The 16,221-nt window shown below is 69.6% G+C and overlaps 2 protein-coding genes across 3 annotated transcripts; one reads left to right on the forward strand and one right to left on the reverse strand.

Moving 5' to 3' along the window:
* Positions 1–69: 69 nt before the first annotated feature.
* Positions 70–4,011, reverse strand: SGCA (sarcoglycan alpha). 2 transcript variants are annotated; one of them, XM_054801739.1, is made up of 10 exons: positions 3,839–4,011; positions 3,187–3,339; positions 2,476–2,618; positions 2,310–2,382; positions 2,022–2,220; positions 1,742–1,904; positions 1,455–1,660; positions 1,252–1,278; positions 584–763; positions 70–174 (listed from the first exon to the last, which is right to left on the reverse strand). In XM_054801739.1, the coding sequence occupies exons 1-10, from the start codon at positions 3,876–3,878 to the stop codon at positions 171–173; spliced, it is 1,188 nt and encodes a 395-aa protein (XP_054657714.1). In that variant the 5' UTR covers positions 3,879–4,011; the 3' UTR covers positions 70–170. The 2 variants fall into 2 exon arrangements, with proteins under 2 accessions (XP_054657714.1, XP_054657713.1); XM_054801738.1 differs by having other exon boundaries at positions 2,476–2,621; positions 3,839–4,009.
* Positions 4,012–5,486: 1,475 nt separating this feature from the next.
* Positions 5,487–16,132, forward strand: PPP1R9B (protein phosphatase 1 regulatory subunit 9B). Its single transcript, XM_054801736.1, has 10 exons — positions 5,487–7,138; positions 10,419–10,551; positions 10,676–10,796; positions 10,944–11,048; positions 11,458–11,593; positions 11,742–11,894; positions 11,997–12,050; positions 12,777–13,006; positions 13,498–13,594; positions 14,915–16,132. The coding sequence occupies exons 1-10, from the start codon at positions 5,852–5,854 to the stop codon at positions 14,966–14,968; spliced, it is 2,370 nt and encodes a 789-aa protein (XP_054657711.1). The 5' UTR covers positions 5,487–5,851; the 3' UTR covers positions 14,969–16,132.
* The last annotated feature ends 89 nt before the right edge of the window (positions 16,133–16,221 follow it).

Here is a 16,221-nt window from a genome sequence, read left to right on the forward strand (position 1 = left end):
CACCAGGGCCAGCCTGGATTGCTGGGGGGGGGGGGGGGGGCGCGACAAATAAAGCAGAAACCCCACATCTTGTTGCCAAACAGTCACTTTATCAGCCAAAAGCCACCCCACAGCCCCCATCCCTCGGCGGCGGCCCCCCCAGGGAGGTGACAGCAAGGCAGCCGCTCACATTACCTGGAAGACAGGAAGAAAAAGGCTTATTCCCCACCCCCCAAAAAAAAAAAAAAACCAAACCACCCCGATACGATGCTCTTGTTCAAGGGTTTCATCGGGGCGGGTGGGACAGATGAGGCTGGAGGGGAAGGGACTAGGACGCAGGTGTCCTGTATTGCCCCACTGATGCATGTGGATGCTGATGAGCCCCCCCCCCAAATATTGATAGCCCCCCAAAATACTCCAGGCAATAGCCCGGCGGCGGGCAGAGCCCAGCCGGACGGGCTACCGCCCGTCCGGCTGGGCTCTGCCCGCCGCCGGGCTTTTGTCCCCCACAAAGTGTCCCCAAAAGCATCGTGACACCCTTTTGTTCATCCCTGGGGTTGCGTCCCCCTCCCCGGCATCGTCCCGGTGTCACCCCGATACCCACTGCGGCAGGAGGGGGACGCGGGCACCGTCCGAGGGACCAGGCATGGGGTTGATGCGTTGACCCGTGCGGACGTTGAACATGGGAAGGGTGGAAAGGGGACGTGGGACATCCCGGGTGCCGGCCATGTGCCTCAGCTCCTCCGTGTCACCGTGGATGGTGGTGTGGTGGACCAGCTGGATGCTGAGGGGGAAGGATAAATGGGTGCTGCACCCCGTGTTCCCACCCGCATCCCTTTGGGGAGGGGTTTGGGGGGTTCTGTCCTCCCATCATTGGGGTTTGTCCCCCATCATTGGGGTCTGCTCCCCATCATTTGGGGTCTACACCCCATCATTGGGGTCTGCCCACCCATCATTGGGGTCTGCCCACCCATCATTTGGGGTCTACACCCTATCATTGGGGTCTGTTCCCCATCATTTGGGGTCTACACCCCATCATTGGGGTCCCCCTTGCTGGCGTTGAGTCCGACTGCGGCCGTTGGAGAAGTAAACCAGCTCCTGTGCTCCAGCCCATACCTGGGGGGGGTTATTGGGGGGCACCGAGGTGTGGGGAGAGGAGGAGGGGGGTGGGGGAGGCTCTTCGGGGAGACCTTTGGGCTCCATCACCTCCATAACATCCCCCCAAGCAGCCCCCCACCACCCACACGGCTCAGCCCGGGCGCGGGGACTTACTCAGACGTCTCCAAGTCCCGTTTTTGCCTACAGAACAGAGGAAAAAGGGGAAAAAAAAAAAATAAAACGCTGGTGAGAAGGGCTCTCACCGCCCCCGGGCCGGCCTGGGGCCACGATGGCCGGGGAGGGGGCACCCAGCCCTGGGGGCCCATGCCCTGCCTGGGGTGGGGGGACCCCGACCCTGAGCGTGCCCCCCGACTCACACGCCCTCCCTGCGGCAGCACATGAGGTGGCCCAGGAGCAGGCAAAGCAGCGCGGCCACCGCCAGCGGCACCAGCAGCGTCACCAGGTAGCTGGGCAGCAGGTCCTGGGGGGGGGCCTCGGTGGGGGGCTGGAAATCCCCACCCTCCTCCAGCACCCCAGAACCCCACGTCGGCCCCGGCGCCGTGGGGCTGGGCCAGACCTGCAGCTGCAATGGGGTGACGGTTAGGGGGTTGGGGGGGTCCTCACGGGGGTTGGTTGTGTGGGGTGGGGGGGACGCGGGTCTCACCAAGGTGAGGTTGCACCAGCGGACGGTGAAGTGGGGGGCGAAGGTGTCGTAGCAGGAGGCGAGGGGCTGCTGGCCCAGGCTGCAGCGGAAGCGGCTCTGCGGCGAGGCTGCCGACACCAGGCACGGCGAGAAGGCGCCGCGGGAGCCCACCTTCACGTACACCCTGCCGGGGGGGCACCAGCTGGAGGCGGCCCCCCCCCCAAAACCCCACGCGCGGAGGCTGGGGGGGGGTCTGCCCGGGAGCAACCCCAGCCCCCCCCCCCCCCGGGTCAGCCCGTACCCCTCCTTGCGCCCCTCGATGGGCAGCGGGACGCGGCCGCCCCGGTCCAGGGCGGAGGTGATGTTGATGACGTGGAGGTCGTCCCGCTCCCAGACTCCAGCCGCGGCCTGGAGGAAGGTCTCCTGCGCGGCCGCCGGCAGCAGCTCCTCCACGTTCCTGTTGCCCACCAGGAACTCGCCCTGGTACGGCAGCTCCCCGCCTGCGGGGGACACTCAGCACCCGTGGGGACACCCCACCCCCCCCCCCCCGGGGGTGCTCCGGTGCGGTTTGGGGCTGCGCAGCCCTTACCTGGAGCGGGGACGACGGTGATGACGAGGCGCTGTGCCACGGTCTCGTAGGTGTGCCGGTTGTATGCCAGCACCTGCAAGCCAAGGAGAGACCCCCCCCCAAAGATGCCAGCCCCCCCCCACCCCGTGTCACCCCCTGCCATGGGGCCGTGGCGGCGGGTACCTACCTCGATGGCGTGGGTGCCCACCTCGGCGGCCGTGGGGCTGCCGTAGAGGAAGCCCGGCTGGCGGGGGTCGCGCTGGATGTACCGCAGCCACCGCGGCAGGTCGGGGTGGTCCCGGAGGTGGGCTTGGAAGGTGATGGGGGCGGCTGCTGGGCGCCGGGACACACGGACGGGCAGCACAGACACAGACATGGGGACACGCGTGCCATCGGGCTGTGCGGCAAGCGGACCCCCCGCTCTGCAAGCCCTTCCCCAGCAAACTGGTCCCAGCAAGGAAGTACAACTGGTCCCTGCAGTGGCTGTGCCCCAGGGGGTCCTGCTCCCGTTTTCGAGCTGAACGACCCCAAACTGAGGTGACCCCCAACACTTCAGTGGGGGGGTGAAGGGATGCTGCTCCTGGGTGGGTTGACAGCACAGTGGGGCGGCACTCGGGGGTCCCCAAATGGGTGGGGGGGAGGGGGATGGAGGGAGGGACGGATGGAGGGATGGAGGGAGGGAGGGACAGATGGACGGATGGATGGAGGGAGGGACGGATGGAGGGATGGAGGGAGGGAGGGAGGGATGGATGGACAGATGCCACAGCTGGGGTGATGCCTGGTGGGGAGCAGACATTAGGCAGTGCCCCCCATTAACTGTCCCGGACTCCCCTCCCAAGCCAGGCACTGCAGGACCCCCCCCGTCCCCTGTCTCCATGCCCCTTGGCCTGGCCCTCACCGCCATCATCCTCATGCCCGGTGAGGAAGGCCTCCTGGAACAGCTCCCGCTCCAGCTCGTGGACGAAGATGGCTCCGGTGTCGGAGGAGACGCGGTGGTCGGGGAGGACACGGTGGTCAGGGAGGGCGGCCCGGGACCCCCCCAGGGCCATGGCTGCGGCCAGGCACAGGGCTGGAGCCGGGGCTGGGGAACACGGCTCCTCCCTGCCTCAGTTTCCCCATTGCCCAGAGACCCCAGGACAACCCGCAGGTGCCCACAGCCCCCCCGGACATGCGGCTGGGGCAGAAACGCGTCCTGGCGGTGCCAGGCGTCCCGGGACAGGGGGGTGGGCTGTATTTAGGAGGGGGTGGGATGGGGCTGGGGACGGGGCTGGGGCCAGGGTGGGGGGGCCAGGGGTGGGGACAGCACCCTCCCTCGCCCTGGACCCAGCACGGAGAGGCCCCGCTCGGCCCCCCCGTCCCAAACCCGGCTGGCACCAGGGACGGGGCGGCTTTATTTAGCTCAGTCACGTCGCAGCCCCGTGTCCCCCCCGTCCCCTCCCGCCGGCACCCCCCATCCCCACCCCGCTCTGGGGGTCCCCCCCATCCCCTCCCCACTGGGGGTCCCCCCGGCCTGTCCGTGTCCCCCCCCGGGTGTCAGGGCTGCCACTCGCCTGCCAGCACCCAGGCCCAGCGCAGCGCGGGGGCCTCCATCTTCGCCACGGCCGGCGCTGATTGACGGAGGCAGCGGGCCGGGCCGGGGGGGGCCGCCTGGGGGGGGTCCCACCGGGGACGTGGGGGGGCCCCCGGTCACGGCCAGCTCCGGCCACCGAGGGCCCGTGGCCCCGAGCCCCGCTGGCACGCGGGCAGGAGCGGGGCTGCCGAGGGGCTTCCGTGTGCGCGGGGGGGTGCCGTGGGGTGTCCCCGGGTGGGCTTGTCCCGCCGCCCCCGCTCACGGGTAGTGGGATGGCAGCGGGGGCACGAGTGGGGGGGCACGAGTGGGGGGCACGAGGGGCACGGTGAGGTGGGGGGACACACTTGGGGACGGCTGGCACCCCCCAACTGGCACGGCAACCTGCCAGCACCACTGCCCTGCACACGCGTGTGCCCTTGTGCGGCACCGAGACAGAGCACGCCTGTGCACACGCGTGTGCACACCCGCGGGGGTGCGGAGGGACGAAGCGGGGGGTGCTGGGACACGGGGGGGGGGCGGGGGGCCAGGCCCGGCGGGGAGGGGGGGTGTCAGGGGGGAGGGGGGGATGGCGGCGGAAAGGGAAGATGGGGGGGACGTGGGAGGAACATCTCGCCGCGTCACGTCACGTCACGCCTCGTCACGCCGCGTCACGCACAAAGGGCCGGGAGGCTGCGTCGGGAGACGCGGAGCATCTGCAGGGTCCTGGCGCCCGCGCGCTCCCTGCCGGGGGGGGCCCCAACCCCCACCCCCCCCCCACCCCGGCTCCTCCGCCGCAGGGACCCCCCCCGCGCTGCCGGCTCTGCCCCCCCCCCTCGTGTCCCGGTGGGAAGACAGCAAATCCCCAAATAACGCCCCAAAATATCACCCGGGAGGCGCGGGGGGGTTGGGGTGCAGCACCCTCCTGCCTCAGTTTCCCCTCCTGCCGCCCCCGGGGTGGAGGCGTCGCGGGGGACTTGCTGCACCCCAAGGCCGCCCTTACGGGGACAGAAAGTAAATCGGGGCCCTGTGGGGACACCGGGGGACACCTCGAGATGGGGGGGCTCTGGGAATGGGTGCACAGCGGCCCCAAGGGATGGGAGCAGGGGGACACATGGACAAAAGTGGGGGGGACACAGGGACAGGAGCAGGGGGACACGGGGACGGACCCGGGACGGGCACAGGGACAGGGTGGGGGGACATGGGGACAAACTCGGGGGATACGGGGACAAACTCGGGGGGACACGGGGATGGGATGGGGGGACATGGGGACAAATTAGGGAGATGCAGAGACAGCGAGGGGGATGTAGGGGCAGATCCAGGGGACGTGGGGACAAAACTGGGGGGTAGAGGGACAGGGACGAGGCAACACAGGGACCACCCGGGGCCCACGGGGACAAAACTGGGGGGGGACGGGGCAGAAGCAGGGGGACAGAGCTGGGGGGGGACATGGGGACAGAGCTGGGGGGGGATGACACCGGACAAGCCGGGGGGACACACGGCACAGCACGGATGCTGGGGGGGGGGGGACATGCCACAGGGAGGGGACCCCCGTGCGGGTGTGCGGAGGGGACCGCGGGGCATCTCGGTGGCGAGCGGGGGGTCCCGGGGGGTCCCACGGCCGGGCCGAGGCGGTGACGGTGGCGAGGCCGAAGCACGGCGGTGAGGAAGAGGAAGAGCGAGCGCGCCGCTAAGACCCAGAGGGCTCTGCGGGCAGCGGGGCGGGCAGATCGCAGGCAGCGGCGGCTCCATCACCAGCCACAGAGAAAGGGGAAGAGGAGGAGAAGGGAGGAAGGAAGGAGGGCCGGGGCGGAGGGGGCCCCCCGGGATGGACATGGCCTGACCGGGCCCCGCAGCCCCCCGCGGGCCGGTGCAGGTGTGCCGGTGGCGGCCCCCTCCCCGGGCGGCATCCTCCTCCCCATGCCGCTGTAGCCGGCGAGGGGCCGCGGCGCGACCGGGAGGAGCGGCGGTGGCGGTGGCGGCGGCGGGCGATGCGGCGCGGAGGCCCGGTGGCGGCATGTTGAGGACGGAGGCAGGCGGCGGGGCGGCCGCCGGCGGGGGGTCCCCCTCCGGCGGGGCGACGGGCGGCGGGGGTCTCCGGAGCGCGTCCCCCCACCGTAACGCCTACGAGGCCACCATCCAGGCCCTGGCGCCCACAAAGGAGGCCGACGGCGAAGACGGCAAGAAAAGCCGGGGTAAGAAGTATGGCTCCAACGTTCATCGTATCAAGAACATGTTCCTGCAGATGGGGACGGCGCCCGGCCCCGAGGGCGCCTGCGACCTGGCCAAGGCCAAGGAGAAGCCCGTCCGTCTCTCCTTGCCCCGGGCCGGCAGCCTCAACGAGAGCATGGACCAGGGCAACCTCCTCAAGCTGGGCACCAGCGTCTCGGAGAGGGTCAGCCGCTTTGACTCCAAACCCGACAAACCCTTCTCCAAGCTGCAGGAGACCCGTAAGATCTTCGAGAGGAGCCCGCAGGAGAAGGCTACCACCACCAAGCTCTTGCTACGCAAGGAACGAGCTGGTTTCCAGGACCGTAAGCTGGACGTGGTGGTGAGGTTCAATGGCAGCACCGAGTCCTTGGACAAGCTGGACACCGAAGCCGTCTCGCCCACCGTCAGCCAGCTCAGCGCCGTCTTCGAGAAGGCCGACCTCCGTAACAACCTCCATAAGGCGCCGGGGCGAGCGGGAGGACCGCTCAACGCCAAGGTGGTGGGCAAGCGACCTCGGGTCTTCTTGCCGAGCCCCGAGGCCGGACGGTCGGGTGACGGCCATGCTGCCCCGGCCCGTGCCCGGCCACCGGAGGAGGAGAAGGCAGCGGGGAAGAGCGGCCGGCCGGTGGAGAAGGAGACAGCCACCCCGCGGGTGCAGGAGGTCTGCAAGATCAAGCCGGTGGAGGTGGAGGAGAGCGGCGAGGCCGAGGAGGAGGAGGAGGACGAGGCGACGGCCACTGGTGAACCGGTGCCCACGCCCCAGCCGGCCAAGGGGGCCGAGGGTCCGGTGCCCACCGCCCCCCGGCTGGAAGGGGGCTCGGGGACGGCCGAGGAGGGCGTCAAGGGCGAGCGGGCGGAGGAGAGCGATGCCTACGAGGAGGCCAAGAAGGAGGACTTCTCCGAGGCGGACCTGGTGGACATAAGTGCCTACAGCGGGCTCGGGGAGGACTCTGGGGGCAGCGGGCTGGAGGAGGAGGAGGAGGCCGAAGGGCTGTATGAGCCCGAGTCGGGCTGCGTGGAGATCCCGGGGCTGTCCGAGGAAGAGGAGCCTGTCCCCAACCGCAAGATCCAGTTCAGCACGGCCCCCATCCAGGTGAGACCGCCGGGGGATGGGGGGCAGCTGGGGACGGGGGCACCCCAGGGCGAGGGGTGGGGTGGGGTGGCTGGGTGACCCCCCCTTCCCCAAAACCGCCCCTTTGGGGGGCTGGTGCCGGGGCCAGGGAGGTGGGGTGGGGGTCCGTGCCCCTCTGCCCCCCGGCCATGGGGCACGGCATCCCGCTTGGCCGTGCCCTTGCGCTGAGGGAAGGCAGGCGGCCGCCTGCGCCTGGCTAACGAGCTGGCTAACGAAGGGCCCTGCCCCGGCGTGGCCTGGGCCCCCCACACGGGTGAGGGCCCACCCTGGGGCCGGTGTGATGGGGAGGGGTGGCCCTGGGACCCGCTGGGGTGGGCCGCGCACGGCACCCAGTGCCAACCCACCGCCATGCCCGGGACTGGTCCGGACCCACCCCGTATTTTGGGTGCGGATGCCCAAAATATCCGGTTATAGGGTGCTGGGTGCGGCGGCCGCACCGCCACCCTCAGTCCCCGGTCCCTGGGGGTCCCCGGGTGCCGGGGCTCCTCCCAACCCGGGGGTCCCCGAGGATGAGGCAGCGGTGAGGGGGGGGTATTTGCCCCCTCCGTGGGCCCGGCCCAGCGCCCAGGACTGTTTCGGGAAGCGGAGGAAGGGGAAGTGTCTCACGGCACGGCTGTCTCACGGGCAGCATCGCCCGGCCCCCCGCCATTCCCCGGCAGGAACCCCGGCTGGATTTGGGGTCCCCATCTTGGATGGTCCCCCAGCGATGGGGCGGGGGGAGAAGGGGGCCGTGCAGCTATTTCGGGGTGTTGTCTCCTGCTCGAATCCCCCCGACCAGAGGAGCAGCGATTGCTTTGTGCCGGAGCTGGGTTATTTTTAGAGCCCCGGCCTATATTCTGGCTCTGAGTCAGAGCGGGTGGGTGGCCCCACCTGGGACGGGGGGACGGGGACCGCCGTGGCCCGGGCAGGGGACGGCGGTGGCAGTGCACCGAGGCGGGGGCTGCACGCCGGTGGGGGTCTCGGTCCCGTGGGAACCGGCCAGCCCGGCTCTGGGAAGGGTGCCCACCCCCCCGCCATGGATTGGCAGCTGGGCTTTTTGGGGTGCTCTGGTCCTCCCCAGCACCGCCTCCGGCAGGGTGACGGTGGGGGTCCCACATGCACGGGTGGGGAGGGGACCCAGGCCTCCGAGCGCCCCATCTCCCCCGCCCTGGGTGCGTGGGAGATGCTGAGCCCCCAAACCTGCTGTAGGGGTTGGTGCCAGGAGTGCTGGGGACCCCCTCCCCCAGCCCCAGCGCTGGCCCCGAAGCGGGCACCCTGTGCTCGGGGACGGGGGCGCATGTCACCAGCCCCTTCCCTGGGCACGTGCTGGCTCTGGCTGCTTCTCCCTCGGAACCCGCTCCAGGCCCCCGGCACATCCCACCCCCCAGGACCCAGGGACAGGGGTGGGGGGCACAGCGGGGTGGGCCAGGACCCGCGCCCACGGCTGTGGGCTTGGGTGCCAGTGGAGGAGGAGACAGCCGCCCCTGGGGAGCACGTGCGGATGGGGGGACGGAGACATGTCCCCTGCCCTGCTCGTCCCCGGCACCCCTGGGTGCACCCGGTGGGTCCTGCCCATCTGTGGGTGTCACGGGGCTTTGTGCGATGGCCCTGCACACTCGTCCCTAATACCCTCTGTGGCGAGGCTTTAGCTTTAGCGCTGCGGTGTTAGCCCTAATCCACTCGCCCCGGCGGCGTGGCCGGGCTGGGGCCCCTCCGGGGACATCTGTCAGGCTCAGCACCCGGCCAGCCCAGCGCCATCCGGAGAGGGGTGCTGGCAGCCTCCCAGGGTGCAGGGACATGGCACCCCATTCCTTCTGGCTCCGGGCTGGGCACATCGTCCCGGTGGCACGTCTGACCTCGGCCAGGGGCACCTCGGTGCCTCGCACGGGGCACCCAGCCCGGGGGTGAGCGTGGGGGTGCCCCAGCCCCTCCTGAGCCAGCGCAGGAGGGTGTAGGGGTGCCCCGTGGTGGGATTTACTGCATTAGAGGACCATACGTGTATGTCCCCGTCCTTTGCCGTTCATTGCCCGGCTCTGACCAGCTGCCCCGCTCGGGTCCCAGCCTTGGACGGGGGCTGCCACGAGCCCTCGGCAATCCCAGCCGTCCCCGTCCCTGCTCCTTTGGGACTGAAGGTGCCTGGGGACCGCTGCGTCCCCAGACGCGCAGGAGGACGGGGGCAGCCCCAGCGCCGAGGCTGACCCCTCCTCGGTGCCCGAGCACCCTGCAAGTGAAGCCCGATGGGGAAAGGTGGGTGCCTGGGGATGGGGGTGACCCGTGGACCCCCCAAGGCCCGTAGAGCCCTTGGTGCTCCCTGTGCCCAGGCATCCTTCCAGGTGAGCACATGGAGGCACAAGTTGAACCTGCCAGGTGGAAACCCAGGGGAATAAACCAGCCCCAGACTTAGGGTGGGATTTACCCGTCCCGGGCACGATGGTGGGTTTGGGGCTGGGGGTCGGGGCTGGCAGCCCAGGCTTGCACGGAGGTGCCCAGGCAGGGGTGAGGTCAGAGGAGGTGAGGCTGCCCCAGGGGGAGAGCCCTTCCCTGCTCTGGAAGGTGCTGGGCTGAGAGATGGGGAGCCCCTGCCTGGGGAAGGGGTGAGGGGAGGGGGAGCAAGTCAGTTCTGCCCTCCCCAAACTGCGTGACTGAGAGCTGCCAGTGCTTGCACACCCCATCCTTCCACCCATCCTTCCTTCCATCCTTCCTTCCATCCATCCTTCCTTCCATCCATCCATCCATCCATCCTTCCATCCATCCTTCCTTCCATCCATCCTTCCACCCATCCTTCCTTCCATCCATCCTTCCTTCCATCCATCCCTCCATCCTTCCACCTGTCCATCCATCCTTCCTTCCTTCCCTCCATCTATCTGCCATTCCATCCATCTGCCATTCCATCCATCCGTCCATCCATCCATCCGTCCATCCACCATTCCATCCATCCTCCCTTTGTCCATCTCTGTCCATCCACCCCTGTCCATCCTTCTGGGGGGTGCAGGGCACCATCTCTCCTCCCAGGGCCACCCCCAAACCCTCTGTGCTTCTTCCAACTCACCCTCGCTCCATGACATGACTTGGGGTAGGGGAGATTCTCCAGTGTCTCGTAGGCTCAGTAACAGCCCCCCATGCCCCTGCCCAGGGCTCCCCCCACCCCAGGATGTCCCCTTGGCTGCGGGTGCTGCTGATGCCCGGGGGGGGGTGTGGATGGCTGCGGCGTTTTCCCACGCCGTCCTGCTGCCTCACTGAGCAGCTCCCTCCACCCCGGCAGGTCTTCAGCACTTACTCCAACGAGGACTACGACCGTCGCAATGAAGATGTCGACCCCATGGCCGCGTCGGCTGAGTATGAGCTGGAGAAGAGGGTGGAGCGGCTCGACCTCTTCCCCGTGGAGCTGGAGAAAGGTGGGTCCTCGCTCTGTCCCGCGCCCTGGGGCTCCGTGGGCACCTTGGGGACGGGTTGGAGGTGACTCGTCGGTGTTGGGTGGTCGCTGCCACCCCTCCAGGACACGGCTCTCTGTCTCCGCAGACTCTGAAGGGCTGGGGATCAGCATCATCGGCATGGGCGCGGGGGCCGACATGGGCCTGGAGAAGCTGGGCATCTTCGTCAAGACGGTGACAGAGGGTGGGGCAGCCCACCGGGACGGCAGGTAGGAGCTGCCGCACACCCGTGGGCTTGGGTGATGGTGGAGGAGCTGGTGTGGGAGCAGGCAGATGTGCCAGATGTTCCCCGGGGTGGGAGATGCCGGGGAGGTGGGCAAGAGGTGGCCCTGCTGTGACGGTCCCCTTGTCCCCAGGATCCAGGTGAACGATCTCATCGTGGAGGTGGATGGCACCAGCCTGGTGGGGGTGACGCAGAGCTTCGCCGCCTCTGTCCTCAGGAACACCAAGGGCCGCGTCCGGTAGGGCCCAGGGCTGGGGGGGTCTGGGGGGCCGGGAGAGCCCCACAGCCCGTGTTGGGCCCCCTGCGGCACCCTGCCCTATAGCCTGGCCCCAGAGCACCCCGGCGCCCGGGCTGGGCTGTCCCCTGCCCCAAAACACCCCTGTCCCCCAGCCCCATGCCCACTGCCTGCCCTGGGCCGCCCTAGTGCCCTCCTGCTCCCCAAAATGCCCCCCTGTCAGCCCAGGATCCCCCCAGCCCCCAACGTGTCCGCAGCCCCCATAACATCTCCCCCCCAAAACGTGCCACCCCCAGGAGCACTGCCTGTCCCAGCAGGGATGGCCCCCGGCTGTGCCCCCTGGGTGTCCCCCACCCCTGGCCCCCCGTGGTGGGAGCCCCCCGTCCCCGGCTGAGCCCCGCCGTCCCCACAGGTTCCTCATCGGGCGGGAGAAGCCGGGGGAGCAGAGCGAGGTGGCCCAGCTGATCCAGCAGACGCTGGAGCAGGAGCGGTGGCAGCGGGAGATGATCGAGCAGCGCTACACCCAGTACACTGAGGATGACGAGGAGGTGAGGGGGACGGCACCCACCCAGGAGGGGACGGATGTGGTCCCCCCACCTGACAGAGGGCCGGTGACTCGGTTTCCCCAGGTGGGATGGGGTGGGAATGCCAGGCTGGGGGTCACCGCGTGCCAATGCCGCTCCGTGCCCTCCGCAGACGGGCGAGTACGCCACAGACGAGGAGGAGGAGATGAGCCCCATGTTCCCCAGCGGCGAGATGGCCATTGAGGTGTTCGAGCTGGCCGAGAACGAGGACACGCTCTCCCCCGTGGAGATGGACCCCGAAAAGCTGGTGCACAAGTTCAAGGAGGTGAGGAGGGGTCAGAGGGTGCACACGTGTCAGCGCGCGTGCACGCCCGGCAGCGGTGCGGCGACCTGCCCGCCCTGTGCAAACCCCCGGCTCCTCTCGCAGCTCCAGATCAAACACGCCGTCACCGAGGCCGAGATCCAGCAGCTGAAGAGGAAGGTGAGCGGGTGCCCCGGCTCCCTGCGCGCGGGAGGGACCCCCCGGGAGGGACCCCCCCTCTGCCTCCCCAGGCCCCCCTGGATCTCCGTGTCCCCTGTCCCCTCATCTGCCCCCAGCCCCCTCCCCATGCTGTGCCGTGCCACGCCGTGCCGTGCCACGCCTGCTCCCTGGCTGTGCCGTGCCGTGCCATGCCGTGCTGTGCCATGCCGTGCTGTGCTGTGCCGTGCCATGCCGTGCCATGTCATGCCTGCTCCTTGGCTGTGCCATGCTGTGCCATGCTGTGCCGTGCCGTGCCATGCCATGCCATGCCATGCCTGCTCCCTGGCTGTGCCGTGCCATGCCATGCCGTGCCTGCTCCCTGGCTGTGCCACGCCGTGCCGTGCCATGCCTGTTCCCTGGCTGTGCTGTGCCGTGCCATACCGTGCCATGTCATGCCTGCTCCTTGGCTGTGCCATGCCATGCCATGCCATGCTGTGCTGTGCCATGCCATGTCATGCCATGCCTGCTCCCTGGCTGTGCCATGCCGTGCTGTGCCATGCCATGTCATGTCATGCCATGCCTGCTCCCTGGCTGTGCCATGCTGTGCCGTGCCGTGCCATGCCATGCCTGCTCCCTGGCTGTGCCATGTTGTGCCGTGCCATGCCGTGCCGTGCCATGCCATGCCTGCTCCCTGGCTGTGCCGTGCCGTGCCGTGCCGTGCCGTGCCCTGACCCCGCTGTCCCCCAGCTGCAGTGCCTGGAGCAGGAGAAGGCGCGCTGGCGGGCCGAGAAGGCCCAGCTGGAGCAGAGCGTGGAGGAGAACAAGGAGCGGATGGAGAAGCTGGAGGGGTACTGGATGGAGGCGCAGAACCTCTGCCAGGCCGTGGACGAGCACCTCAAGGAGACGCAGGCCCAGTACCAGACCCTGGAGCGCAAGTACAGCAAGGCCAAGAGGCTCATCAAGGAGTACCAGCAAAAGTGAGGGCAGCGCCGGGCCCCGGGCACCCATCCTCCCCCGGGCAGGGGCCCATCCCTGGGGCGCAGCCGCTCCCTGGGCACCCCTCTTCCCTGGGCACGGACCCACTGGGTACAAACCATCCCCTGGGCACGCACCGTGCCCCTGGTGTGCTCCCACCCGTGGGGGCACCGACACCTTCATGGGCACCCTTTGTCCCTGGGCACGGCCCGTACCTTGAGCACGAAGTGTTCCCTGGGCACAGACCATCCCCGGGCAGAAACCTGTCCCTGGGCCACCAACCCCCTCCTGGGCACCCTGCAGCCCTGGGTGGGGACCACCCCTGGGGCAGGGACCTTCCCCTGGGAGATCCTGGGGCACCATCACCCCACTGAGCACCCGAGGTCCCCCCCGACACCCGAGTCCCGGGGTGCCCCCTGCCCTGCCTCACCTCCCCGGGGTCTCCCCGATGCTGGGCGGGGGGGGACGTGCACCCACGTGCTGGCCCCCGCAGGGAGATCGAGTTCCTGAAGAAGGAGACGGCGCAGCGGCGGGTGCTGGAGGAGTCGGAGCTGGCGCACAAGGAGGAGATGGAGAAGCTGCAGGAGAAGGTGGGCACCGGGCACCGGGACGCGGGCTGCCCCTGAGCCCCGCGGGCACGGCCGGCCTCGGCCCCGCCGCCGCCTGGCCCCGCTCCGCCACGCCGCTCCCGCCACGCCGCCGTCGCGGCCCATGGGTTCTCGTCGCCGCTGGATCCCAGGATGGATCGCAGCAGATCTGCTCGGGCCCCTGCTCGCGCCAGCCGCTGGATCCCACGCTGGGCGGTAGCGGAGCTGCGTGGGGCTCTGGCTCTGCTCCGGACTGAGCTCCGGCCGCTGGATCCCACGCCGGATCGCGGTGGATCTGCTTTGGGCGCCGGCTCCCACCGGATTGTGCTCCCGCCGCTGCGCCCTGCACCGGATCGCAGTGGATCTGCTTGGGTGCTGGCGCACGCCCGGTCCTTCTCCTGGCACTGGATCCCACACTGGATTGCAGTGGATCTGCCTAGGGTTTGGGTCGCAGCGGATCCTGCTTCAGGGTCTGACATCCCATAATGGATCAAAAGAGATCTTCCCGGGCACTGGATCCCAGGCTGCGTGCATGGGATCCCGCGGTGGTTCCCAGTAGATCTGCGCGAGGCACGGGGTCGCACTCGATCCTCTGTCGGGAGCTGGATCCCATGCTGGTCATGCTGGATCCCACAACAGATCCCCCTGGATTCCGGGCGAGCTACGCTGGAGCCCCCCGCGCGTGGGGCCGGAGCTGTGCTGGGTCATAGCAGATCCTCCGCGGGATCACCAGATCCCCCGCGAGGCTGCCCTGGGTTGCAGCGGGGGGGCCGGCACCCGCCCGGCTGGGGGGCACCAGGGCACAGGCGGGCAGCGGGGGGGTCCCCTGGCACCCAGCAGAGCCCCCTCCATGCCCCCCCCCTTACGCCCTCCTCCGTTGTCCCCAAAATGTCCCCCTGACGTCCCACAGAGACTCACCCACCGCCCGCCTGCAGCCCCCCCACCCGTCCCTGTCCCCCCCAACTTGCCCCCCCCATCGCTGTCCCCCAGCCCCACACTGGCCCTCCAGCACCCTGTCCCCTGCCTGCGCTGTCCCCCCACCCTCCGTCCCTCCTCCTTCCCCCCAGCCCTGCGTCGTCCCCCCCCCAGCACCCCCATGTCCTGCCCCCCTTGTCCTGTGCCCCCCCAGTCCAGTCCCCCCATCCCAGTGTCCCCACCCCTGTAGCCCCATCCTGTCCCCCCCGCCCTGTCTCCCCCAGCCACATGTTTGCACCTGTGTCCCTGTGTCCCCATCCCCGTGGCCCCCCCATCCTTGCGTCCCCCACCCATCCCCAGCCCCCCGGCCCCCCCCCGCTGAGACCTCTCCCCTTTGCTGTTTTTCAGATCTCCGAACTGGAGGCCAAGCTGCAGACTTTGAAAAATTCCAACCCGACTTAAACCACCCTCAAACCGCAGCGATTTCGGGGGGGGAGCCCCTCGCCCCCCAGCCCTGTCCCGTCCCCCCCCCGCCCCTTCCCCACCGGGGAGGAGGTGAGACCCCCGCCAAGGCCTCCTGGTGCCCCCCACTTTCCCCCCCCTGGGGGGGCACAGACAGCTGGGGGGGGATGGTGCGTCTCAGAGGGGGGTTTTTGGGGGGCGGACACCCCGCGTTCGTGTCTGTGTCCAGTGTGAGTCTCGTGGTGACGTGATGGACCGATCGGGGTGGGGGACACGGCCCCCCCCGGGCCTCCCCCCTCCCCAAGTGCACCCTCCCCTCAACGTGACCCCCCCCCTCCCGGACACAGAGCTGGCACCCCGGTTGGACGCTGGGGGGGGGGGGGCAGGCAGAAATGCCCTCCCCCTCCAAATGTGAGCCATACTGGGGAGCAAAGGGGGGGGTACGCTGGAAGCCCCCCCCGCCCCCAGCTCCTCCTCTTGGGACTCTCCTGGAGCACCGGCTGGGGGGGCCGGTTACCTTTGGGCCCCCCCCCGCGGACTTGACCCCGGCCTCGCAGCGAGGTGCCCCCCTCGGGTTCGGTGCCTGAGACACCATGGACCTTCGCCGTGGAGGGGGGGACCCTCAGTACCCCCCAACCCCTGCGACCCCCCCAGTGCCACCACTGCCGGGCAGGAGGGACCCCCCCCGTCAGCCTTTGCCAACCCCTGCGGTGGGCATGGGGGGGGCACCGGCCCCACCACGGCCCTTCCCGGGGATGTGGGGGGCTGCCTGGCACCCCACTGCGGGGACACTGCTGGGGGGGTGCCCCCAGAGCCCCCCAGCACCCGCCACTACCCTCCCCAAGCCCAGGGCTTTTGCCTTCCCTGGGCAGGGGGGGGACACACGGGGGTCCCACCCCAGGGTGGGGGCGATGCTCTCACCCCCCCAACTGTAAATACCCCCAAATAAATCACAGTATTTCTCTGGGGCTGGGACACCCCCAGCCGCTGGCCAACTCCAACCGGGTCGGGGGGTCCCAGCCCCTCGGCCCGGGGGAACCCCTTTAGGTTTTTGTTTCTATTTTGCCCCCCCCACCCCCCCGAAGTACCGAGTCTCCGACAGTAACTGGATGTGGGGGCAACTGGGAGCCAGAGCTGGTTATACTGGGAGGGGGAGGAGGGGGGCACGTGGGGGGGATGGGGAGGGGGGGTCCGACTGGATTGGAGCCACTTGGGGGGGGGGGGGAGTATTTAAGGGGGGGCGGGGAGCGAGA

Source organism: Grus americana, chromosome 22, assembly GCF_028858705.1.
Source record: "Grus americana isolate bGruAme1 chromosome 22, bGruAme1.mat, whole genome shotgun sequence".
NCBI lineage: Eukaryota > Metazoa > Chordata > Aves > Gruiformes > Gruidae > Grus > Grus americana.

Coding starts and splice junctions, on each gene's coding strand:
- SGCA (XM_054801738.1), bottom strand. CDS start 3,878: ATGGAGGCCCCCGCGCTGCGCTGGGCCTGGGTGCTGGCAG. Junction 2,383..2,475: donor TGGGCACCCACGCCATCGAG/GTAGGTACCCGC, acceptor CTTGGCTTGCAG/GTGCTGGCATACAACCGGCA. Junction 764..1,251: donor CGGGACTTGGAGACGTCTGA/GTAAGTCCCCGC, acceptor CTTCCCCCTCAG/CATCCAGCTGGTCCACCACA.
- PPP1R9B (XM_054801736.1), top strand. CDS start 5,852: ATGTTGAGGACGGAGGCAGGCGGCGGGGCGGCCGCCGGCGGGGGGTCC. Junction 7,139..10,418: donor TCAGCACGGCCCCCATCCAG/GTGAGACCGCCG, acceptor CCACCCCGGCAG/GTCTTCAGCACTTACTCCAA. Junction 10,797..10,943: donor GCAGCCCACCGGGACGGCAG/GTAGGAGCTGCC, acceptor CCTTGTCCCCAG/GATCCAGGTGAACGATCTCA.